The sequence below is a fragment of the Emydura macquarii genome, unplaced genomic scaffold (assembly GCF_026122565.2).
Source record: "Emydura macquarii macquarii isolate MOO-44397 ecotype Brisbane River unplaced genomic scaffold, CSIRO-AGI_Emac_v2 contig_2246, whole genome shotgun sequence".
Taxonomy (NCBI): domain Eukaryota; kingdom Metazoa; phylum Chordata; order Testudines; family Chelidae; genus Emydura; species Emydura macquarii.
The window spans coordinates 2,052,202-2,077,411 of NW_027132383.1; the positions used below are offsets into that span (position 1 = coordinate 2,052,202).

The 25,210-nt window shown below is 64.7% G+C and overlaps 2 protein-coding genes across 2 annotated transcripts; both read right to left on the reverse strand.

Moving 5' to 3' along the window:
• Window positions 1-1,299: 1,299 nt before the first annotated feature.
• Window positions 1,300-8,612, reverse strand: LOC137161101 (riboflavin transporter 2-like). The gene is made up of 4 exons (XM_067560159.1): window positions 8,519-8,612; window positions 3,458-4,462; window positions 3,064-3,187; window positions 1,300-2,834 (listed from the first exon to the last, which is right to left on the reverse strand). The coding sequence occupies exons 2-4, from the start codon at window positions 4,435-4,437 to the stop codon at window positions 2,622-2,624; spliced, it is 1,317 nt and encodes a 438-aa protein (XP_067416260.1). The 5' UTR covers window positions 4,438-4,462; window positions 8,519-8,612; the 3' UTR covers window positions 1,300-2,621.
• Window positions 8,613-12,627: 4,015 nt separating this feature from the next.
• SLC52A2 (solute carrier family 52 member 2) lies at window positions 12,628-22,204 on the reverse strand. The gene is made up of 5 exons (XM_067560158.1): window positions 22,086-22,204; window positions 20,373-20,512; window positions 17,227-18,091; window positions 15,483-15,606; window positions 12,628-14,908 (listed from the first exon to the last, which is right to left on the reverse strand). The coding sequence occupies exons 2-5, from the start codon at window positions 20,500-20,502 to the stop codon at window positions 14,696-14,698; spliced, it is 1,332 nt and encodes a 443-aa protein (XP_067416259.1). The 5' UTR covers window positions 20,503-20,512; window positions 22,086-22,204; the 3' UTR covers window positions 12,628-14,695.
• Between the last annotated feature and the right edge of the window lie 3,006 nt (window positions 22,205-25,210).

A 25,210-nucleotide genomic window follows, 5' to 3' on the forward strand; every position in this document is an offset into this window, starting at 1 on the left:
GAGCCCCTGCCCCGCACGTGGCCCCTCTGGAGGTGCCGTCTCTGGCTGAAGGTGCTGACCCTGCCCTGAGGCCGTGGGGGGGGGGGGAGGGGATCCCTGGACGTCTCCCCCTGGCATGGGTGAGTGGGAGGCGAGGCGGGTTCGCAGGCCTGCTCGCTGGGCTCGGAGGCAGCCGAGCGACGTCCTGGCCCTGCCGTGACTCGGGGCTGCCAGGCCACACCTGGGCCGCTGGCTCCCGCAGAGCCCTGGCGAGGGAGGAGAGCCGGGCCTGTGCGGCAGAGTTCCCGTAATCCTGGGCACCGGCTGCCCTCGCGCTGCCTCCGAACTGCCCCGTAGCCAGCCCCACCGCCTCTGGGAGCAACCTCCCCTGGGGGTTAACGCACCTCCGCCCGCAGGGCCACCACTGGGTGTTGTTGGGGTCCCCCCCCGCCCCCCGAACACCCGGTATCCCAGCCTTTCCTAGCGCCCACACGACCAGCAGCCCAGTGCCTCCGTCCGTGAATTACTGCGGGCCTGGCCAGGGGTGGCACGCACGGCCTGGTGGGGGGAGGCCCGGCCTAGTGGGGAATCGTCTGTGCACACCTGGGCACCAGGGTTTGCACTGGGGCCCTGCAGCGTCACTGCCCGGCCTTCTGCCTGTGAGCCGGCGCAGCCGCTCTGGCAGGTGCCGCGGCTGCAGTGGTCGGCTCACGTCCCGCGTGGCCCAGCGGCCAGAGGGGACGGACACACGGACCAGTCGGTTTCATACACATCACGCCTGGTGCCCTTTCTTTGGAGCAGGGAGGCCGGGCCCCACTGCCCCCCGGCGGGCTAGCAGCTCGCTGAGCTCCGGTCAGACCTCGAGGCAGGGTAAGTGCCTCGAGTCCCTTGTCTGGTGAATGTCACTGGTCCTGTAACCGGCCGTGCGCTGTTTACCCTGCGTGTGGATCCCGGGCGCTGTGTGTGAGTAGCTAAATGACCCGGGTGTTGTATGGCCTTTTGCACGTCTGTGTCCTGCGCGTGCTGAACCTCCAATCCACGGCTGGCTCAGCGTTTGGATTCGCAGTTATTTAACGCTTGAACCCTCGGGCAATGCGAGTGTCCGTGTCTCCGTCGATCTGAAACGTGTGGCTTACCCACTGCAAACCGCCCGCGGCCCCTCGGCGCGGCTGTTATCAAACGCCTCGTCTTTGAGCGGCCCAGCGAGCGTGGAACAACCACCAGGATCACAGCCCGGCTGGGTTTGCTACCACCGAAGGCCACGTGGTGACGGTGCCTGTCAGCTTGCCAGTCTGCTTCAACCCTAAAAGGGAAGCTCGGGGTGCGAGCCTGGCCCCTGAGCCATCGGAGCTGCCAGGGAGGTGCCAGAGGCCAGACCAAGGTACCAAAAAGCCAGGTTTGGGCAGAGAGAATTTAGGAAGACTCAGTGAGACGGGCAGGTTGCTGCATCGCGGCTTTTACTTTGGACCTACAGACTCTAGCTCGCCTGGAATGTATTTTATCTGCTTTCATCTCGCTAGGACGCGCGCTACTTTCTCTCACGTAATAAATCTTGCACCGTAGGGTCCTCCGAAAGGAATCGGCTGGAGCGTCTGTGGTGAGACGGGGAGTGTGTTTCGGCCCGAGGTGAGTGACTGGCCCTTGGGGCTGGAAGTGACTGAATGTGCGGGGAATTTTGGTTTTAAAAACCTTCCTCGTAAAGTGCAGCTTGTCTGGGTGGCAAAGAGGCCGGGGCGCCTGCGGGGACAGTCCGGGACGCCAAGGGAAGGCGAATCTAGTGAGCCAGGCGGACACTGGTTCCTGGGTGATAAAACGCCCCAGTTTGGGGTGTCTGCCCTATTGCTGCCAGTCTGCCCTGAGCCGGGCACTCTTAGCTGTGAGCTACTGCAGGCACCGGGACATCCCCGCTGGCTGGCAAGCAGGGTCCAGCCCAGAGAACATGGGGCTGGTCCCAGCCCACCACTGGCTGTGAGGTTTGACGTGCCCGGGGGGTGGGGAGTCATTCCCTGGAGGACCCTTTACTGGGCAGAGCGAGTGCAGCCCTGTGCCGGTGCCCAGGGGGATGGGGATCTCTGAAGGCACCGGCCTATGCCTGGCTCAAGGCACAGCAGCGGGTGGCAGGGCTCCTGGGTTCTATTCCCATCTCAGCCACTGACTCGCTGGGTGACCTTGGGCAAGTCCCTTCCCCTCCTGGTTCCTCAGTTTCCCCATGTGTAAAATGGGCATAAACCTGATCTACCAGGGAGTTAATGGAGAGGCACTAGCCCAGTGCTTAGTACGGTCCCTAGGGGGGCTGGATGCCAGGGTGGGGGGCACAGTGTGATAACCTGAGTGGAGCAAACATGTCTGTGCCCTTCTAGGCCATTCAAGTTACCCCTGCACAGAGACAGCGAGTACAGAGGCCAAAGACTCCCGCTCCTCAGCCCAGCCCCAGCTACTTGAGCTGAAGGAGAATCACCACTAGCTCTCCGCAGTAAAGGGCTGATGATGTGCACCAGCATGGTTCCGATTTCATCCAGCAGAGGGCGGTGGTGCTGTCCCAGGGTGGCTAGCCTTCCGAGGGCTGTGCTGAGCGCCTGGGAGCGGCTGAGGCTGGGCCCACGGCGCCCCCCGGGCTGGAGGCCGCGGCCCGTCTGCGCGGCTCAGCTGGGGCAGCGGGTGTTGCAGGGGTCTCCGGAGCGGAAGAGGCTGTAGACGCTGACCAGCGGAAACATGGTGAGGGCCCCCACCATGGAGCCCAGCTGCACCACGGCCCCGCACCACACCAGGGCGCTGTGCCCCTCGTCCCGCAGGATGACGCCGATCATCAGCTTGACGTAGGAGAGCGTGCCCACGAAGAGCACCCAGCACAGCACCTGGGCAGGCGAGAGGGCAGCGCGTCAGGCGGACCCCGCCCTGGCCACCACCCCCCGGGCCCTACGGCGGGCACCGAGGGGGCTGCTCCTCCACAGCTAGGGCACGGGAGGCAGTGGGCCTGGCACGGCTGCCCGGAGACGTCAGGGAGCCGGGCTGGAGCTGGGCTCCCTTTGCCCAAGGGCCCGGGGCCGGCCGGAGCCAGGGCGCCTGCCTGCGGCTCTGACTTACGATGAGGGCCACCCCAGCGTGGCTGTGCAGCAGCGGGGGGCACGGGCTGAGCACCGCGATGGCCATGATGTAGCAGCCGAACCCGGAGCCGGCCGCGGACAGGAGGCCCAGCGTCAGCAAGCACCTGGGGAGGCAAAGCAGCGGCTGGGGAAGGGAGACGCGTCACTGAGCCCCAGTGACCCCAGACCCCCATGGCCTGGCCCCCCGTGATACCCACCGGCCCCCCCCCAGTGACACCAGCCGGCCCACCCCCCCAGCAATGCCCGTCTCCCCACGAGCCCCCTGGGTGACCCTGGAGCACCCGGGCCCCGTCGGCACCGGGGACATTAAACTCGGCGCCCAGGCGGGGGTCTCCTGCTGCCACCGGCAGCTCCCTGGGCCGCGGGGCGCCCACCTGCGGGGCAGGAACATGCCGACGAAGCAGGCCAGCGGGTTGGCCATGGCGGCCAGCGTGGCGGCGAGGTGGTAGGCCGCGTTGCCGTAGGGCAGGCAGGAGTAGGACTGCACGGCGGGCAGCACGGCGTTGGTCAGCGCGTTGACCCAGGCCAGCAGCAGGAAGATGGAGGCCACCTGGGGCCAGGAGTAGGTGCCGGCGCCGAAGCCGCGCTGGAGCCGGCCGCTCTGGGCCGGGCCGATCATGGGCCGCTCCTCCACCACGGCCCGCAGGCCCGAGCCCGCCTCCGCCCGGGCCTGGGCCTGGAACCGCTCCTTGGCCCGCTCCTGCCGGGCGGCCGGCAGGTGGTTGAGGAGGACGAAGGCCGCCAGGCACAGGCCCATCATGCCGCCGAGGAAGAGGAAGAAGAGGCGAGTGGAGAACCGGGCCGGCTGGTACTCGGCCTGCAGCCCCGAGGCGTTCCCGGCCAGGCTGCCGTTGACGCACCGGGCCACCCCCACGCCCTGGGCCAAGGCCAGCAGGCCGGGCACCAGGCCGCTCAGCCCCTCGCCCACAAAGTAGGTGGTCAGGTAGCGGGCCCGGAAGCGCCGCATGAAGGGCAGGAAGGTGACGGAGGAGGTGCAGTCCGCCAGCGAGAGGAAGAAGAGGAGGGCGAGGAAGGCGGTGCTGTGGGCCGCGCCCGCCACCTGGCTGGTCTCCTGCCAGAAGAAGGCCAGGAGCAGGCAGGCCAGCGCCCCGACGCCGACGATGGCGTAGATGGTCCCGGTCTCGCTGAGCCGCCCGGGCCGGAAGCGGTGCATGAGGGTGACGAAGAGGGGCCCCACGTTGGCCAGTTGGATCAGCACCGTCAGGTAGGAGGGCAGGTACCAGCCCTCCGGCGCCCGGGGCACGATGAGGGGCAGCTCCACCCACACGCCGTTGATGGCCACCCACGAGCCCGTGCCCAGCAGGCAGGCGAGGACGTGCACCACCAGCGCCATGGCGTCCGCTGGGGACCAGCCGGGCCTGAGGGTCGAACAGAGAGAGGGGCGTTAAACCAGGGAGCCAGGTCCCACGGGGGCGGGGGGCAAGACTGGCTCCCCAGAAAGCCGGCACCGCAGCCTTGATGTGACCCCGAAGCCAGGTACCCCCTGCCCCCTCCCACCTCACAGTCAGGGGACCCCCCCCGTCACCTCCTGTCTGTGCCATTCCCCTCCCCCCGCAGTCAGGGGACCCCCCGCATCACCTCCTGTTTGTGTCATTCCCGCCCCCCCCCCCCCGCGCAGCCAGGGGACCCTCCATCACCTGTCTGTGCCCTGCCCTGCCTGTGCGAGTTTCCCAGCGGGAACAGCCCTGGGACGCCCATGGCCAGGGGCACGCGCACAGCCTGGCACGTGCATCCGCTCACACCCAGATGTGCGCACACAGGGGCGTGCACAGACACACGCACGCTGGGCTTGGCCCTTCGCCGTGCAGCAGGCCAGTCTTTGGGGCACCCTGCCCACCTGGAGGGGCGTGGACTGGGCACCGGCTCCCGGGGCAGCTCCATGGCTGGCGGCAGAGTCTGTCCCCCACCAGCCCTGCCCTCCTGCTGCGAAATAGCCCACAGAGGCCCGGGCTGCACGGACTGGGCCTCTCCTTCCGACACTTGCCCAGGAAGACAGTGAGGTCTAGTGGGCAGGGCGCAGGATTAGGAAGCAGGCGTCCTAGCTTCCCAGCCCGTCTCGCTGTGACCTTGGGCATGGCCCTGTCTTGCTCGGTGCCTCGGTTTCCCCCTCTGCAGAGTGACTCGTCAGGAGGGAACATGGATCCTGGAGCCAGCTGTGGTCAGCAGATGGACGGATGGACGGACGGCGCTGGAGCCAGAGCTGTGGGCAGCCCCAGGCCGCCGCCTGCGGCAGGAACGTGGCTGAGGGTCAGTGGGGACCCGCCTGCATTGCAAGAGTGTCGGGGACCCAGAGGCCCCCCCCCGTGGCAGGCTGCGAGTGCAGGAGTTGGCTTGATCCCCGCCGGGCGGGGCCGGACCCTGCCACTGCCCCTCTCCTGCGGCTCTCAGGGCCCAGCCGAGCTTTTGGCTCCCCCAGAGCTGGGGGGAGATGGGGGCTCGCTCGGGGGGTGTCCCGGGGGTTGGGCTCACGCGTCGCCTCCGTTTCCCACAGGACGTTGGCTGGGCTGGGTGCTGCTGGGGCTACCCAGGCCGCTGGCCCCCTCGGGAACGGGGCTGGGGCGCGGGGCTCCGGGCTGCCCCGGGGGTGGCCCTCACTCAGCTGCCCCTGGAGGAGGATCCGTCTGTCAGGCCCAGCAGCGCCGCCTGCCTCCTCTCCATCACTAGCGCTCGCCCTCCTGGGGACCCAGCCGGCTGGCAGCGAGTCGTGCCACGGCTGGGAGCAGGCCGCCAGGCCTGGCCCTTGCCCACGGGCCCCTCTGCCAGCTCAGGGCTCGAGGCTGCGGGCTGTGGGTGACGGACGGGGGGAGAAGCTCCTCCAGCTGCGCCAGCCAGACCGACTGGGTGAAGCCTGGGCCCTGCTTCAGGGGGGATGGGGGCGAATCGTGGCTTCCACGGAGAACAAAGATGCTCATTTCTCACGGCTCTGGAGAAAAGCCGGACCCGGCTCCCGCCTGCCACCCTAGAGGTGCAGCTCGTGTCTGCGCTGCAGCCGTTTACCGGCACCGCCGTGCCCAGCCGGGGTGTGGGGCGGCGAGATCCCTGCTGAACTGGCATGGAGCATTTTCTCGCTGGTGCTTGGCGGGCGGGTTCTTGTTCCCACGCCCAGGGTCTGACCGCCATAGATGGGGCTGGGGAGGAATTTTCCTCCTGAGATTGGCAGGGACCCTGGCGGGGTGGGGGGGTTGCCTCCGTCGGCAGCTTGTGGGTCACTTGCCGGGATTATCTGGGCCTGTCTCACTGGGTCATTTCCCCACCATGGCTACTGCCAGGGTCATGGACACGGGTGGCTGGCTGGGTCCCTGCTGAGTGGATCCCTGAGCGCAGTTGGGATCTCTGCTCGTCCCAGGGTGTCGGGGCAGCTAGAGCCGAGAAGGGGACCTCTCCTTAGCTGGGATTTGCATTCGAACCCAGAAAGGAAACCAAACTTGGCCTCGGGGCCGTGGAAAGGGCCGCTGGGGTCAGCCTGGCCTGCAGCGGGGGGCACTGCATCTTTGCCTTTCCCAGCGGCTGTGACAGCGCCACGGGGGGGAATCGCCAAGCGCTTCGCCTGTGAAACAGTGGGAGAGCTGCCAGAAACCACTGCAGCTGGGTTCGGCTTTAACTCCCGCTCCGAGCCTGGAGCGGCTCTGGGTCACTTTTCCCCCTTGCCCAGTGAATCATTAAGCTCAGCACAGACTGCGCGAGGGCAAGGTCCAGCCACCGGCCCCGGTGCATCCAGATTCAGTTTGACTCCCTCATGTCGGCGGCCGGTGAACGCCTGAGTCAGGATCATGCATGTTGTTAGCCCCGGCGTCCTGGGGAAATTCCAGCTCAGATCATGACAGCAGCTGAACGACATAACTCCCTAAAACCCACGGGGTGCAGGACGCTCCTTGCCTGCCCGCCCCGAGCAGCTGTGCGCCGTCAGCCAGCGGCCACGGTCCACCCCAGCGGTGGCTGCATCAGCCTGATTCTGGGATCTGCCGGAGACACACACAGCGAGGGCCAAGTGCTGCAGCCTGGCTCAGCCCTCCCGGCGAGGGAACCGGGCGTTTGCCAGAGCAAAGAGCTCCAGGAACTGGGCGCTGTGTTTGCGGCGCCGTGGGGCTGAACGGAGCCAGCGAGGTCTAAATTAGCACCATGATCCACCCTTTTATGGCTCTGGCTAGTAGAGGCTCAGTAAAGCATTCAGCGGCAGCTGGGCCGGCCCTGGTGCTGCTAGTCCCGTGCGGAGGGTTTTAGCAGCCGGGCGAGCGGCTGGATTCTGTACCGCTCAATTACCCCTTTATTACAAAGCCATTCAGGGTGCCCTGGCCCTGTGCGAAGCGTGGCACGCGGAGGCCGTCCCACTGCCCAGCATGGTCGCCTCCTTCCCTTGGGCTCCCTGGGGACGTCTGTCTGTAGCCGGCTCGTGTCTTGCACCTGGACTGGAAGCGCTTTGGGGAAGGGCCTGTCTCTGCGCTGTGGTTCTGCAGCGCCTTGTGCACCCCGTTCTCTGCCTGCTCAGTCTGCATCCTGCCTTACCCCAGGCACTGTCTAGCCCCACGGCTGGCTGGGGCACTGCATTGGGCCAGCCACGGTGCGGGAGGGGGGCGCGGGGGGGGGGGGGACTGGAGCATTTCCTGTCTCTCAAGTGCTCAGGCTCTACTGACCAGCCCAGGGGCCCCGGCCCCCACGCTGCGATCGGAGCGAGCTGCTGGGGGGGCGGCAGGATCCAGCCCCCCGTGGCCTCAGGAGTCGGAAGTTCCCGGGCCCGGCTCCAGCTGGGCGCTGTCTTGGCAGATCCCCGCACTCAGCGCAGCCGGCCGGGGAGATGGAGCTAAATCCCTGCGGGGAGCACCTCCTGTGGGTGAATGGGCTGCAGAGCCCGAGCGCTCAGAGGTAGAAAAGCCCCTGGGTCACGTCTGGTCTTTCTCCAGTGGCCTGGGGCAGGCCAGCTCCCTGGGGTCCCGTTAAAGGCCCCAAGGATCTCCCCTTTCCCCTGGGGGAATCAATCCCGCTGGGACTTGCAGTGCCGCCCCACTGGGACTACACAGCCCCAAAGTCCCTTTCCCCAGATGTGGGGGCACGGGGGAGGGGAGGGATTCTTGCCGGGGGCGTCCGGCGGGGGGAGGGCTCTGCCGGGCTCCTCCTGGCACCGTCACGCTGGGCAGCGCTCCAGAGCGGCCTCGTGTCCTGGGCACTCACGTGGAGCCGCGCCCGGGGCTGGTGCCCTGCTGGGACCTGGGGCTCTGCGGGCGCGAACATGCAGCTGCATGGCAGGTCTCTCTCTCTCTCACACACACACGCAGACACAGCCTGTTACACATCCCCTAGAAAGCTCCCCCAGCCCCTTCTTGCCCATTGCATCACCCTCCCCTCCCTCGGCAGCCTGGGCCCAGCCGTCCTCGGGTCCCCTCCCTGGGGGCTGGAGCAGCTTTCCAGCACCCTCCTACCTCGCGGGGCTAGGCTGTCCTGCCGGCCGTCTCCTCCGGAGCCGAGCTGGGGAAGTGCAGGACTAGCCGCCCCTCCCTGCTGCCTTATCCTGTCCTGGCCGGCTCTGCCGACGTAACATGCTGCCCAGGGGCAGTGGCGGCGATTGGCCGCCCAGCTGGGCAGGGAAGCTGGGTGGAGTGTTGCCCTGGAGGTGGGCAGGGGGGGCTGGGGATGACTTGGCACTTGTGGCTGCCCGGCTCTGCGCAGCTTTCCGGATCAGCGCCGCCGGGGCCGGGCCGCAAACGGGGCGAGCAGTGACGGAGCAGAGCGGGCACAAAGCCACATCGCTGGGCAGGAGACGGAGGCGCCGCCGAGGCCCCTGGCTCAGCTGGTGACTCCGCGGTGGATGAGATTCACCTGGTGCCCCCCTGGGTCTGCCTGCATCCAGCCGGCGTCACTCCTCCTGGACTTAGATTGGAAGCTCTTTGGGGCAGGGGCTGTCTCTTTGTTCTGGGTTTGTGCAGCGCCTAGCACAGCCAGGGCCTGGGCCGAGGCTGGCGCTGCCATAATACAACTAATGGGGCAGGGAAGGGCTGTTGCTGTAGTTGCAGGTCGGGCGCCGGCAGAAGGAAGCTGCCTGTGTCTGTAATTCCCAGGGCTCGGGGCCCAGGCGCCTGCCGCACTCAGTGCGCAGACCGCCGGGGCGGGGCTCACCGCGGGAAGCAGCCGATGCACCAAACCAAAGGTGAGCAGGTGCCAGGCAACATCTGCACACGCACAGCCTGCCGCTGCTGCAGGGAGCTGGGCTGGGGACCGGGGCAGGTGCTGCAGGGAGCCGGGCTGGGGATCGGGGCCGGGCACTGCCCATCCCAGGCACTGCAGCAGCTGTGGGAAGCGCTGGGCCTGCAACCGGCACTGGGAGAACTAACGGGGACTCTGCAGCCAGCAGACTCGGGAAGCCCCTGTCCGGTCATTACGGCCCTACCTGGCTGTTCACTGCCCCGAGGGGGCCCATGGAGACCAGCCCCGTTCATCAGGGCTGGAGACAGGCCCCGGGCGGGGCGCACACAGCCAGTCGGCACTGCAGCTGGGCTTAAGGCCCCCCCCCCCCACATCCGCCTGCAGCTGCACCCTGCTGCCATCCCAGCCCATTGCAGGGTCCAGCTGGTACCAGCTGCTCAGCCAGGACTGGTCAGGGGATGAGCGGTTACCTGCTGGAAACCTGGGGAGGGGGACACGTGTCAAAGGTCTGTCTCCCGGCGGACACAGCTTGCTCACACGTCAGCAACAAGTCTCAGGGGCAGGGGGACGGCCCGTGCCCGTAGGCGCTAAGGCAGGAAGAGGTTACCCCGTCGGGTTTTGAGCAGATTTGGATTGAGTTAGATTTTCGCGGCTGTGGGATGCTGGGGGGGGGACCCCCAGCGGTCAGCCAATGATTGAGGAACGACAGGAGAGGCTGAGATTCGAAAAGGTAAATCCCGGCAACCTTTAAAACACAAACTGGCAAAGCCCGTCTCCAGACATCCAGCGTGCACAGCCTGCACGTGCGTCCGCCCATGCTCGCCAGCGGCGTTTCTCACCCGTTGCCTGGCTGGACAGGCCCATGCCAGCCACCGACATGTTGCTTCGGGCGGGTGCAGCCAAATGAGCATTTCCCGAGACACACCGGATCCTTCCAGGCCTCGGAGACCAGGCGGCTGCAGCCCCCCCAGCTTCCCAGAGCACAGGCCCCTTGGTGCTGTGAGAGCAAGGCTGGCCCTGTGCCGGGGGAAGGCCCTGCCGGAAAAGAGAAGCTCCCCCGGGACCGCGCGGCGCAGGTGGAAGCTGAGCAGGGGTGAGTCAGCAAAAGAGCCGCTCCGCACTGTGATTCCTGCTCTCCCCTCCCAGATCCGCCCTCCGGCACATCCCAGTGCCCATCTCTGCCAGGGCTCCCGTGCCCGGCAGGCCTCCCCGGATTCCAGGCTAAATCCAGCGGAGCCATCGCTTCTCCGTTGACCTGCTCCGAGTTAACACTGCCCGCAGGCCAGGAGCCCGTTTGTCACACGGGCTGGGTGGCTGCCATGCTGCTCTGCGCCCGCCCACAGGGTGGACTGCAGGCCTGGCGCAGCCTAGGGAGAGCTCCATGCAGAGGCCAGGAATAGACGCCCCGGTCACTGGAAGTGGGCACAGCCCCTGGGCCCCTCCCCGGCCCGCCCGCCTTCCCATGGAGCTGTGCACAGACGTCTGGGCCGGCCCAGCCCAGCGGCCAGCGGCAGCGTGGGCGGGAGAGGCGGGGTGCTGGCCAGGAGACGGGGCGCCAGCCCTCGGCCGCGCTGTGGGACCCTGGGCGAGAGGGACCGGTGCTGCTCCCTGCCCTTTGTGACGGGGGGATCCCCCGAGGGAATGTGTTGGCTGGCGGCGATGGCGACGCTCGTCAGAGCCGGGCATGGAGGACAGGTGGCTGCCAGCTGGGTGACTCCAGGCACTGCCGGGCGGGCGAGGTGTGGGGCTCACAAGGCGGCTGCACTCTGCCCACCGGCTGGGCCCTGTTCTTCAGCTCCCGGGGCGTTAACTCCTGCAGCTCCAGCCAAACGCCAGCAGATGTTCTTTTGTTAACGTCCCAAGGACGGGGGGTTCTTCCATGGGTCCTGCTCTACACCAGTGCTGTGCCCCTGCCATGCGCCACCCCACAGCTGGCTGCGTGTCAGCGCTGGCGCCCATGGGGCTGGAAGGCAGCCCTGAGCTGGAGAAGGCCATCAGCCCAGCCTGGTGCACCGCAGTAGCCAGGCTTAGGTGTCCCCTTCCCTGCCCCTCACAGGTGTTCAGGAAAAGGCTCCTGGAGCGGTGCCAGCTGCTGGGGCGAGGGTGAGCGGTGAAGAGCCTTCGGCGCCATAGGCAGGGGAAGCGGCTGAGCTCCGGGCATGCGTGTCTGCGCAGCAGTTATACAACGGGTCTCACGCCCGGGAGGGGCGGTGGTAGGAGCGTTACCTGCAGCCCAGGGCCTCGGCCGGCAGCACATCACTCACAGCCAGGCAGCTGCTTCTCCAGGCCCAGCGCCAGGGGATGCAGAATCCACCCACCTGTTTACAATGTGCCAGCAATCGCTGCCCCCTGCCCAGCCGAGAGAGAAAAGGGGTAATTTGCCCGAGGGGTGCAGAGAGCCAAAGCCGAACCCTGCCTGTAGCTCTGAGCACAGCCAGGCCTCCTCAGGGTCTCTTCTCTCTTGTGGCAGTGAGTTCCACAGGCCAGCTCCGGCCCCGAGGAAAGTCCCATCGCCCGCACTCCAGCTGTGGCCTACGGGCAGGCGGGGTCGCTGGCACAGGGGAACAGCCCTGCTGAGGTTGGGGTCTCAGCTGCTGCCTCTCCAACCCTGCAAGGCTTGGAAGCGCCCACGCCCTCCTTTCAGCGTGGTGCCACGGCAGCATGGCCCGGTGCCCCCGGGGGGCTGTGTCCCTGGGCCGACACCGGGGGACGGAAACAAGGCAGCGCCATTCCCAGCTGGAAGGAGCGGTGGGAACCAAGCCCGGCAGGCGCAGACGGGTGGGACACGATGGCAGCTCTGGCTCTGCAAACCGGGCACAGTCTTTTCTAGCCAGCCGTGGAGGGGAAGGGAGAGATTTTCCCCCACTTGCCCTGAGATCATCCAGGCTCCCTTAGTACCGAGTCCCTGGCAAGGGAACGGGGCAGACCCAGCCGGGCGCTTACATTCAAAGGGCTGCTGTTCGGGGGAGGTTTGTGGCCCCGGGCACTGCCCTGCCACGTGCAGCACAGACCCCCCACAGCGCTAGTCACACACCGGCACTGCCTGAGCTGCCCCACAACCAGCCTCTGCAGGCATTCACTGCAGCGCAGCGGGGTGGGGCCCCGCTCCCCCCACAACTCAGCTACTCCCTAGTCACGGGCCAGCTGCCCCCGGCGCTCTCCGCGTTGCTGCCAGTGCACCAGTGGCTGGGACCCTGGCGCGGGCTCTGTTTGGGGCCGAGCACGGCCGCCCCCACAGCTCCGAAGGCTCAGGTCACACAGCGGGCGCGGAGCAGCCCAGGGCGTGTCACCACTGTCCTCCTGGTGCCCCTGCTGCCCGGCTCCAGGCCCCCCCGCCTCATGTGCTCCCCAGGAGATCACATGCTGGCTTGCAGAGAGGCCGTAGCAAGCGGGGGGCTGGGGAGCGTCCCGGCAGCCGGCCCCAGGCCGGAATGCCCTCGTGCTCCGGCGCTGCCGCCGCCTGCGTTGCAGGGACAAAGGAGGCGCTGTTCTGCGCCCGTCGCTGACTCTCGGCAGCCAGCTGCACACGAGGCCCAAACCTCTGGGCACCACTAACCAGGGAGCCCCCTGGGACCTGCATGGGCCAGGCTAGGGACCCCCCGGACCAAGGCTCCCTCCCGCCCCAGGCCAGGGGCTCTGGCAGACCTCGGGCAGGCGTGGCCCTCGGGCTAGGCCAGGCACCTCTCCCTGGCTGCCCCGGGCGGGTTTGAGGAGCAAGAGCCCTGGGAGCTGAGTATTGTTGCATGGAGCTATCCCCACAGCCGCCCTCTCCACGCGCAGCCTCCCACCCGCCTGGCTCAGTCCCTCCCCGGGGGACCTGTCAGCCCTAGGCCCCCCCCCAGGCCGGAGCCCCCCCCCAGGGACACCTGCGCCGAGCCCCACCGGTTGTGATAGGAAGCTTTATTCCTGCTCCACCCCGTAGGTTGGTGGGGGAGGGGAGTTAGTGTCGACACAACAAAAGCAGCAGGTTTTTAAGGCCGCGGAGGCAGAGCGCGACCCTGTCCTGTCCCGCAGCAAAGCGGCCTGGGCCCAGGCCTGGTGGTGCACGCTCGCCCCAGGCAGCATTCAAAGTGGCACACGCAGCTGACCTGGCTAATAGCCAGGCAGTGCAGGCCACCCACCCCGGGATCCAGAGTCCAGGTCTGGAAGGGCAGAGCAGGGCTTAGGAGACACCCAGCCCCATGGTGCAGATTGCTGCAGGAGCCTCCCTGCTGGCTTGGATTCTCATGGCTTTGCTCTAGGGCAGGGAGTGGGGCGCCTCTCCCCTCGTGTCCCCCCGCAGCGAGGAAACACCCCCTCCCATAAGGCAGCTGCGGTTTCATCACCCCAGGCCAGGCCTCCCTAGTTTTTGTGGGGCAGGAGCAACGCAGGCCCCTAGAGTCAGCTGCTTGCCCCTTGCCCTGCCACGATGAACTCACTGCCTGCCTGCCTGCCTGCGGCTCAGCCAGCTGGGAACCCTCCCGCCTAGCAGGGGGCTGCCAATGGGAGGGGCCCACCCGCCAGCGAGCCCAGGGAGCAGGCTGGCCTGGCCTGGATGAGCCGGGGTTCAGAGACCGGGCCCTCCTCGGGCTCCCCTAGGTCCCACTGGTAAGTTTTGGCTCTTCAATGACCAGGGGTTAATGCCCCAGCCGGGCGGGGCAGGATTTCCCATGGGCTAATACAGTACAGAGGTGGGTGAACACAGGGCAGTGAGATGTACCAGCCGCAGCCCCCCAGGCTCAGCACGCGAGCAGGTCCCAGGTGGGAAGAGCTTGGTGGGCTGTGCCTAGGCCTTGGCGATGGGTCTGTGTCCCGGAGAGGCCCCTGGGAAAGGGCAGAGGTGAGGTGGCGGGGGAAGGGATGCCGAGGACTGGGAGAGCCGGGGCGGCTGCGGTGCATGATTATGGCGCACTGGGAGCACTGGGTGGAGGCTGGTACAGCAAGGGGGAGGCAGGAAGGCCTGCCAGCCGGGCCGAGGTGGCGTGGCATGGCACAGGAGGAGGATGCAGGAGATGCCCTGTGGAGCACGTCGCTACGGTGGCCCCCAGCGGGCCAGTGGCAGCAGCGCCAGCAGAGGGGTCCCCTCCAACCCCCGTTCAGTGCATCCTAAAAACAGGCCGTAGAAGCCGTGTGTGCAGCCGCTGCCAGCCGTGGGGATCCAGCTCCCCGTCCCCTGCCAGGGAACCCGGCCGCACAGCCCCATGGTCTGTATGGCAGTGACTGGCCCACGGCCCTCAGTGCTCCGGGCAGCGGGAGAGAAGCCGGCCTCCTCCTCGGAGAGCAGAGGTTTCCGCTCAGCAGCAGCAGCTGGCCAGGGGCTTTCCCGCTGAAGCATCTACTGGCCATGAGCAGTGGGACGAGACAGCCCCGCACTCTGACCCGCTACGGCAATTCTCGCGTCCCTAGCTAAGGTGCCGGCCAGTTGGTCCCAGCTGGATCCTGGCAGGGCCCCCCCACGGGGCGGCTGGGCCCCCTGCTCACGCCCCGCAGTTGTCCACACAGTCCTGCCCGCTCCGGAAAAGGTGATAGACGCTGACCATGGGGAACATGGCCAGGGCGCCAACCAGCGAGCCCGCCTGGATGACTGCTCCGCACCACACCAGCGCCGCATGGCCGGCCTCGTGCAGCAGGCTGCCGATCACCACCTTGAGGTAGGAGAAGAGTCCCATGAACAGGATCCAGGACAGCACCTGTTGGGGAGAGACAAGGTGGGGGGTGGAACCAAAGCAGCCAACCCCACCTCCGAGCAGGTGGGGGCCAGAAATCCCCTCGGGGCCAGCCACTCGGGGGACGATGCACGGGGCCAGGCCAGCCGGTGGAGGCAGCGCTGCTAAAGAGAGAAGTGAGGCGGAGGCACTGGCAGCCCCCGGGGAAGCCAGGCCTTGCCTGGACTCACAGTCACTTCTCCTGTCCCGTGCGGCTGGCCTCACGTACCAAGGGACTAAACCCGCAGGAGGATGAGGAGCGGCACAGGGCAGGAGGGGCAGAACCAGGAGCCACGGGAGGGGAACCTCCCTGCCGGTCTCAAGAGCGGGGAGACGTGTGCCCTGGGAAGCCCCGGCATTGAGACGCTGACTGGACGGTGCCCCAGAGAACGGCCCCCGGAGTGAAGCCTCAGCCCACCAGCCGGGGACACTCCTGTGCCCTCCCGGCAGCGCCGCAGGCAGATCTCGGCAGGGCTGGCGGCTGCTTGCCCTGACGGCTCCTTTGTAGCCAGATGCAGACGGCCCCAGAGAGACCGTGGCCAGACTCCACCGTACTCACCACCAGGGCCTCTCCTGCGGCATGGCCCACCAGCGGCGGGCAGGGGCTGAGCGCAGCCAGCGCCATCAGGTAGGCCCCGAAGATGCAGCCCAGCACAGAAATGACGCCCAGGCCCGCTGCCGACCTGCGGGGCAGAGAGACGGCAAAGTCGGGTCAGGCGCCTGCAGCAGATGAGCTGGCTGCTGATCCCGGCAGCCCAGGCGCGGGCTCGGGCCGACGGTGCGCGCCGGATGGGAGCCCTGCCCCGCTGTCCGAGCAGTGCCGTGCACTGGCGGGATCAGAGCCGCACCCCAGCCCCCCTGCACGTTCGATCGGGCAGCCGGGTGAAGTGCTCTGAAAGGGACAGGCTCCTCCGGCAGTCTTGACATTTGCTGTGCTCTGTGGGGTGCGGGGGGGTGGAGGTGTGAGCAAGATTTGGGGTGATCTGAGCCAGGGGTTCCAACGAAAAAGCCCCCTCCCCCCAAAAGCCCACGTTACTAGATCAACAGGGCCTTCGCTTTTTTTGTGCACACCCGGGGCTCAAAGCACAGCCCTGCAGGGGGTGCTGCGGTCCGTCCGCTCCCGTCGCTGTCCGTCTACACTGAGGCGGCGCTGCTGGGATGACAACACCCGCCCAGCGGGAGCGGTTCACACCTCCCGGCCTGCTGAGTCAGGCTGTCTCATCCCCATGGTGCCTTCTCCTTCAGCTGAGAACACCCCACTGAGATGAAGGGGCCGTGCGCAGCCCCTTCCCCGTCGGCTAGGCCAGATCTGGGCTAGGGACTGTGCCCCTCCCCGCCTCTCCCTGCTCCATGCCCACCTCACAGCCCCGCTCAAGCTTCCCACAGCCCCGGCCTGGCGAGGTGGAGGGTGACGCTGGTGCATGGTGGGGATGTGTGGGGAGGGGGGCTCAGAGCAATGCGCGTGGGGGAGGAGTCTGAGCGGTGGGGGGATGAGAGACCAGTGCAGGGAAGAATGGGGTGGAAAAGGGTCAGCGCTAGATAAAAGGGGATGTTGGGGACTTCAGCTCTGCCCCCCCACGGCCACTCGATAGCACTTACACGCCCCCACCACTTCAGTATCTGAGCACCTCAACTCTTCCCTTGCATTTATACGCACAGCACGCCCGGGAGGCAGCCAAAGGGGGAACTGAGACACAGAGAGGCTAAGGGACTTGCCCGAGGTCACCCAGGGTGTCTGTTGCGGAGCAGGGAACTGAACTCAGCTCTCCCAAGTGCCAGGGCCCAACCACTGGGCCAGCCTTGCTCTCAGGCTTTCCCAAAACATCCCGAGTCCCCGCTGGCCCCTGCTTCCAAAGCCCGATCAGTCTGAGCTCTGCCCCCCCACCTGGGGGCTGGACAGCGGGGGAGCCTGTCATGCACGGAGGCACCTGGCGGGCTCAGAGTGGGAGTCGGGGCCAGCTGGACGGGGACGTGCTCTCAGCTTTACACACACGTGTGACGTTCACAAGCCCTCGACCCGTTTGGCTGGTCGCTTGGGGCATCATCAGGAATGACCCAGGTACGTGCCGGGCACCCAACTCCCAGCATGGGGCCACCATGCAGCTGTGACCTGTGGCTCCCCTTGCTGGCCCGGTCCGGGGCCCCCCCAGCTGCGCTGACGCCACTCGATCCTGCCCGTGAGAGCCCCTCCAAGGCGGGGGCGTCCGACAGCGCTGAACTGCGCTCTGGGATGGGGAGCAGCACCATGGGACAGGGCTGAGGAGGGGCGTAAGGCTGGCAGCATGCGCCCAGCCCCATCCTACCTGCAGAGGACGAACATGGCCAAGAAGCAGGCTGCGGGGTTGGCGAGGTTGCTGAGCACCACGGAGAGGTGGTAGGTCATACTGCCGTAGGGCAGGCAGGAGTAGCTCTGCACCGACGGCAGCACGCCGTTGGTCAGCGCGTTGGAGACGCCCAGCAGCACCAGCAGGTAGATGTTCCTCCCTGTCCAGAAGGTGGCCGGGGCCGGGCGGTCGGCCCCGTTGGTGATCTGCGTGGCGCTGTCCGAGGTGGGGGTGCCGTCCTGCAGCGGGAAGGACTCCTCCGTATTCACGCTGCCCTTCGAAGAGCTCTCCTGGTGGGCGGCGGGGCTGCTGGCTCGGCCCCGCTGGAGGATCAGCCCCAGGAAGGAGAGCGCCGAGAGGGCGAGCAGGGCGGACATCAGCCAGAAGAAGGTGTCGGCGGAGAAGTTCTCCTCCAGGTAGTGGGGCTGGGAGCTGGTGCCGGAGGTGGCGTTGCGGCACTCCAGCTGGCCCACCCCCTGGGCCAGGGCCAGGATGCAGGGGAAGAGAGCGCTCAGGCCCTGGCCGACAAAGAAGGTGCGGATGAACTGCTGGGGAAACTGGTACATGAAGGGCAGGAAGGTGACGTTGGAGGTGCAGCAGACGAAGGCCAGGAGGAAGGCCAGGAGCAGGAAGGCCAGGCTGTGGGGCTCCCCCGCCACCAGCGCCGTCCGGTGCCAGAAGAGAGCCATGAAGAGGGCTGCCACCATGCCCAGGGCCTGGATGGCGTGGATGACCCAGCGCTCCTTCAGCCTCCCAGGGGCCAGCCTGTGGGCTAGGGTGACGGCGATGGGGCCGATATTCCCCAGGGCGATGAGAACCGAGAGGTAGGCAGGGAGATTCCAGCCTGGAAGGGGAGAGAGGCAGGGCTAGTGACACCCAGCCGCCCCGCGCCTGGCCTCCCCACGCAGCCCACAGTGGGGCCAGCCCTCATTCTTCCCCCTTCCACTGCGGGCCCGCAGAGCCTCCTTGCTCCCCTGCCGAAGACGCCCCGCGCAGGGGGAGGGAACCAAACGCTGCAGACAGACTTCAGGGCAGCAACCCTACGTTCTGCCTCCTGCCCCGGCTGTGGCGGGGCCCACGGGGGCAGGTGAAGGCCTGGGTGTGTGGTGGGGGGGAGGGAGCTGCAGGGGGATTCCAGGGAGGGAATCAAAATCCAGGGAGGCCGCAGACCATTCCTTCCCCGGGGTGAGTCAGGGAGGCTCAGGCAGACGCTGCAGGGAACGTGATCCGCTCTCCCCTGGCATGGCCGGGTAGCGGCTCCAGCTCCTGGTAGTGCCTAGCTGGGAACACAGCGCGCCTGCAGCATTCAGGAGGGCAGCCCCGGCACACCGGTGAGACGGAGACAGCTAGGGACCAAGCCCCAAGGAAACACACCAGCCTCCCCCAAGGATGCTGCCTGTGCCGTGCGGGACAGGCCTGACCCCGCTGCATGCCGCTAGGGTGGCTCCAGCCCAGGGCTCCCACGTCGTGGCCTGCAGGGGTCTGGCTGGGCACGAGGGGCTGGCTCCCAGCGACCCAGGCTTTGCACCGCAGAGGCGAGCCTGGAGGGAGACATGGCAGAGCGGCTGGAGTCAGGATGAGCAGGAAGCAGCTAAACTGCCTCTGCTGGGATCCTCCACTTACGAGGGGAAACAGCTTCCCCCAAGGGGTGGAGGCACCAGGTCAGAAGGGAGCAGGGGAAGGGGAAAAGAGGGTCCCCCCAGGCTGGGCAGCACACGCAGGGATGGGGGGAGAACAAATGTGTGCATGACGGGTGCCCAGCTGGCTGGCAAGCGCGTGCAGGGAGGCAGAGAAGGGCAGACGGGAGGGGAGCTGAAACGAGGAACAAGAGACTGCAAGTCACTTCCCACAGCACTGAGTGCACCAGCCAGGAAATCCACCAGCTCCTCCTCCTCACGGGACCCTGCCAGGCTCCGATGGCTGGCACTGCCAGGGGTGGGCGGAGGGCAGAAGGTGACTTGGCCAAGGCCACGCAGCAAGCCTGGTCAGAGTGGGGACAGCGCGTGCTGGCTCCCAGCACCAGGATCCAATTTCTGGTCCACACTGCCAGAGATCAGGATAATCTAGCCATCACCCCCGGCAGGGGACACCCGGGGACCCCACAGCTCTTCTTCTTCACCAGGCTGGCTCAGCCCCCCATCACATCCTTCCAGCCGGCCAGGGGCATCAGCTGGGACGTAGGAAAGAGCTTCCTTGGGGGGCCTGTGTTCCTGGTTCCTAAGCCAACACTGCGCTCCAGAGCCAGGAGTCCACCGGAGAGCAGCTGCCTGCATGTGTAGGTAGGTATGCATGCACGCGCTGTCCTCGCCTCCTACCCTCTCCGCCAAAGACCCTCCAATGACTCTTCCCCCTGGGCTGGAAGCCGGACGACCTCATCCCTTCCTGCCTTTGTCCTCTGCCTGGTCAGCTGGCACGTGGTGTTTGTTGCCTGAGGCTCTGAGCTCAGCTGGTGCAACACGTACCTCACGCTTCCAGGGCAGTACGTCTGCTTCAGGGCCAGCCCCGGCCCACGGCCCCCAGTCCAGCCCTCTGAGCCCAGGAAACTCCAGCTGCTTTTCTGTGGCCTCGTGCAGGGACGGAGTGGCAGATTTAAGCCAAGACAAGCAGCTGGGTGATCCAGAGCGTGCCCAGCTTTGGTTCCCACGCGGAGGCTTCACAATCTGGGCAGTCAGGGGCATTGCAGCCATGCAAGCGAATGTCACATTCAGAGGGCGTAAACCTCCGGGTTCTAATATGTGGGAGTCAAGTCGGGATTCCTCCTCCCCACCCTGAACACTGCACACCCCACTAGGTGCACTGTGGGATCTGACTTTTCCCCTAGTTGAAAAGCACGGAACTAGGGGTCCCTCGTAGGGGGATTGTCGCACACCCCCACCCAGCCCCATTCACGATCCCAGGGATGTGACCGTGTAAGTACAGCAATTCCCTGTGAAACTCTCCTCCGTTCACCTGGCTCTGGAGCCGCTAGAAAGGCAAGATGAATTCACAGTGGAAGGCAAGATACTGAACCAGTGGCCACCGCGGCCGCCCCTGTGTGCTGGGTGAAGTCTGGGCTCACCCACGCAGCGGCCGCGGGTGCTGCTTTATAGCGAGCCATCGTTTACTGCCACATCAACGTGCCTCACCTTCAGGAAGCCACTTCACCACCACGGGCAGCTCCACCCACAAGGAGTTCACGGAGACCCAGGAGCCCATTCCGAAAAGGGCCACCAGCACGTGTGTGACCACGGGCCGGCCCACCACGGAGGCTGCCATCCTCTCAGCCCTGGCAACAGAGAAGAGAAGAAGGTCCTTGTGACGCTGTCTGCATGAGGGGTGACCATTTGGAACACCACGGAAACCAACCCTACAGAAGTGCACTAAGTATCGGTTAGTGTGTGCCAGGCAAGGCACCGATGGAAAAGTCAGGATTCGCGAAGATGGAGAGCAGGGGAGGCTTCCCCCCGTGACACGCTGTACCCCACGGACACCTGGTAGTATGATCTGTGGATCATTCCCGTTCACCCCTACAGTGCGCTGTGCATTGTCTAACGCAAAGCGTGCCGTGCGAGGTGTTTTGGGAGTGCTCATGGCATGCTGAACGGGACTGTCGTGGTAGCATGTTTCCTGCAGTGTCACACGTACACACAGCTATGAAACTCTGCTCTGTCACATCCCCAAACGTGTCTCTCACGGGGCCGGAAGAGCCGCAGACAAACACCGAGTGCAGGTCCAGGCTCGCAGCGGCAGGCACACAGGAAGTGAACGCCTGTGAGCACTTCGGCTGAAGTGGAAGAAATCAGGCCCATGGCCGGACAGGACCCATCACCTGACCTCAGGGGGTCACGGACACTTCTTAAAAGAGAAAGCGGCATCTTTGCTTCTGGGCTCTCCCTTGGAATCCGTCTTCTAAGCAACGTCGAGGACACTGAGAAACTGCCCATGGGGGGAGCCTGGCTGAAAGTTACAGCCAGCCTGTGTGGTAAGCCAACACCAAGGACTGGAAAGCCACCGAAACGCTGAACTTGGTTTAGCATGCGATTTATTCTTTAGTTAGTTATGATCTAATCCTTGATTCATATTTTACCTCATTTATAACCACTTAAAATCTTACTGTACTCAAACGTATTTGTTTGTTTTATCTACAACAGGGCGTGTGGACGGCGTGTGTGCAGAGATCTCACGTAGCGGGACAGAGCTGGTGCCTAGCGACGTCTTTGATAAATTGACGGACAACGTAATGAGCTTGCAGGGGGCCGTGTGCAGCACTGAACCCTGCAAGACGGGAGTTCCCGGGTTTGCATCTGGGACTGGGGGTGTTTGCTCGGGGTCTCTCCCATGAGCGGCTGGCCAGAGCGCTCCTTCACTAGGTGAAGGACCGATTACTCACAGGAGGCTGGGCGTGGGCTGACCCAGGAGTGGGTGGTCCACACAGCAAAGCAGAGTAAATCGGGGGCCAGGAGTGAGGAATTAGGGGGACAGCCACACACCAGTCCAGACTGCAGGGGAGGAATGTCACACCCACCACAGCCCCATCCATCCATCCAGTCTCACTCCTGCCCCGGAGTCTCAGTCTGTATGAGCGGCAGGAGAGTCAGTCTCCATGGCCCAGCCAGTGCCTTGTCTGCTGAGGCCTGACAGCAAGGGGCCAGTCACGCTGGCAATCTCTCTCTGAGCACGTGGCCGCTCAGAAGAGGGCACGACCAGTCTGAGGCAGGATCTGTCCGTCACAAAGGGAAGATTCTGCATCTCCCTCCAATGATTCCTATGAGGCAGCAGGGCCGGTCTCCGCTCCCCCCAAGTTCCCTCTCACTGGACAGGTGGTAAATGGAGGCGTGGGGAGAACAGGGGGTTTGTACCTGTGGTTATCCAAGAGGCAGGTGGATCCAAACCCGAATTGCTCCCAACAGCCCACGCTATGCCAGGCGAAGGGCAACAATGAGTCCAAAGCGGAGGGAGCAGGGATTCCCGCAGCCAGCCATCCCTGAAAGAGACAACAATGTCCTTTACCAGCAAGCCAACATCCTGATGTGCCAGGGATGGAACTATCCCACCAGGGCCCAGCGCTCCAAACGCCAGCAGCCAGGGCTTGAGCAGGGGAGGTGCAGAGGGACAATGCGCTGAGCGTGCACATCCAAACGCTAATTAGCCGAATACAGGCAAGCCAATGGTCAATTTCTACGCGCAATGTAAGAGCCCAATGCAGAGAGAGCTGCAGGCCAGGATCCAGGGGCACTGACAACTGTGCAAGGGCCGCAGGAGTGGGATAGCAGCAGGGCTGGGGTGCACGTCTGAGGGGCCCTGGCAGAGCTGTCTTCAGACCCTCACACAATATTTTGGACCCAGGCTCAAGAGCAGCTGTGGGACTCGCTCACTGCACTTTTCTGCGTCCTGTCTCAGTTCTGACTAGACCCCCTGTGGGGCAGAGTCCCTCAGTCCCCCAATAGCACACGGACTGAGCACCCCACACATGCAATAATCCCAGACACAAAACCCAGGGGAGCAGCGTGGCAAGTCCTGCTACGGAGCAGGCAGCTGAGGGAGGCTGCTTGATTAGGTGCCCCTGGAAAACCAGGGCAGTACTGACTACTCAGATGTCTGTGGGGGAAGACCCCTCACCATACAAAAGACAACACAAAATGTGGCATGGCCCGGAGCTGGGAGAGGCTGGGGAAAGAATGAAAAGGGGCCCTTACAAAACCGGCACATTTGGTCCATCAGCAGAACTCAAGGGCAGGGGAAACAGCTCAGTAGGTGCCGAGCGGGGCACAGAGTCACTGGAGCTTGGTCTGGATTCTTACTGCATGCCCCATGCCCCCACAGTGACTTTACACGCCCCCCAACCGCCACTTTGTCACCACCTGGTCCCAGATCTAGCTCTTTAGCCACCCACCTCCCCACTGAATCTCCCCGTGGACCTACTCCCTTCTCCATATCCGGGGCACAGAACCTCAGCATCAGGCTGTGATGGAACGCACCCCTCTACTCACACCCTACAGACCACGGCAATAAACTTTGTATAAAATCCGCCTGGCGAGGTATCCTTTGAAAACAAACAACTCGCTGGTCCACAGTATCGAGGTATCAAAGTATTAATAGCAACATTGTGTGTCAAGTTACAAATTCCCCCCACCGTGATGTTGTGACATGTCCAAACCCACGTAGTCCCGACAGAACACAACTGCTCAGACAGTTCCTAAACATTTATCTCAATTGCCATAGCAGTTGTGAACTGGTTGGGTAACTCCATTTACAGTGGCTGGCTCTTGTATGTTGACCCCCCCTTAGAGAGACAACGGACCTAATATAGCCCAGGAGAGGGCTGCACAATGCACAACACACATTTCTGGGGGAAAATCCTGGACTGGGAGTGTGTTGGGATCGTCCTGCTGATTGTAACCAATGCTGCTGGCAGCCAGAGTGTGGGTGGCGTGTGCCGACAGGCTGCGGGGGTGACAGTTGCTGGACCCCGGCTGTAGCTATCCAGACACTCAGGGTCTGACCTGCCTGCTGGTAGGCTGTGAGGAGCCCAGGTTGGGAGCTACAGCAGCAAAGCAAAGTTGCAGGGCAAATGGTGACAGCCCCTCACTGGGCTGGATTACACCCCGGAATGTCAGCTAGGCTCCTCACCCCCACGGCCAGCCTGCCGCTGCTTCCTCTTCAACCCCTCCAGGGTGTTAACCTCAGGGGGCCATGGGACAAGGATGTGGTTATGAGAAAGTCACTACAGTGTTGTTGGATTACGAGTCCCGTAACGCATCTTTGGGAGAATCTAGGCAGTGACCCTGCGGCAGCCAGCACAGAGCCGGCATTTCCGAAGTCAGGACAGCAGATCCTTTTGGATTAGTCAAAAATGCAGAGCTGCCCTGGAAATAAATACATGTTGTGCTGGGCTGTATCAGGAATTCAGGTTCTGCAAAGCTCCCTACACTGGACTGCTGCTCTTCGCCTTATCTTGTACATGGTCAAAAGCTCTTCAGGGCACAGAGCGTGCAGAACTCTAGGGCGAAGTGCCAGGTAGCCTCCTGGTGCTAGAACAAGAGCAAGACAAACCCTGATGTTACAGAAAAGCACACTTCTCCTTTCCCTCTGGAAGAGTGTGCCGAGCCGGTTGTGCAAGGGGCATGGGGGAAGTTGTGCAATGGGTGTTTCTGAGCGGGTAGACAGAAGATTCCAAACACCTGGCGAGCCACCCATTCCCAGTTTAACATGAGAGCTACAAACGTCAGTCAGCTATCAGCAGCTTTCAGATCCAGCCCCAGAACTGACTTCCCTGCCCTCCGGCGGCAGGAAGCTGTATCAGTCTGCTCCACAATCTAATCTAATTTAAATAGACCTGCCATTAGTTTCCCTGTGTAACTCCAGAGGCTCAGCTTATGGGAGGAAGAAGGATGGATGGACCAATTCTCACTCACCCCAGTGCTAAGTTACCCCCCCATCACATCTCTAGCCATCCTCAGAGCCCTTTTCTGCAGTTTTGTAGTCTCAGCAGATTAAGAACAGCCGAACGGCCAGACTGGGTCAGAGCCATGGTCCATCCAGCCCAGTGTCCTGTCTGCCGACAGCGGCCACTGCCAGGTGCTTCAGAGGGAGTGACCAGCACAGGTAACATCAGCTGACCCATCCCGTTGCCCATTCCCAGCTTCTGGCAGTCAGAGGCTGAGGACACTTCCGAGCATGGGTTCGCATCTCTGCCCATCCTGGCTAAGGGCCGTTGACAGACGCATCCTCCAGGAACGTATCTAGCTCTCTCCTGAACCCATTATAGTCTTGGCCTTCACAGCATCCTCTGGCAAAAAGATTCTTTCTTCAGGCTGGGAGGCAGCCAGACCGCAGGCGAGATGGAGCTGCGGCACCGCTCGGCGTCCCCAGCACCCGCCGAGTTCGCTCCCGGCAAGTCCGGGAACGGCAGAGCCCGTCTGTGTGAGACACACGCTGCCTTACACCCGGCCGGGCTCCAGCCCACCCGCCCACTGCCTTCGCG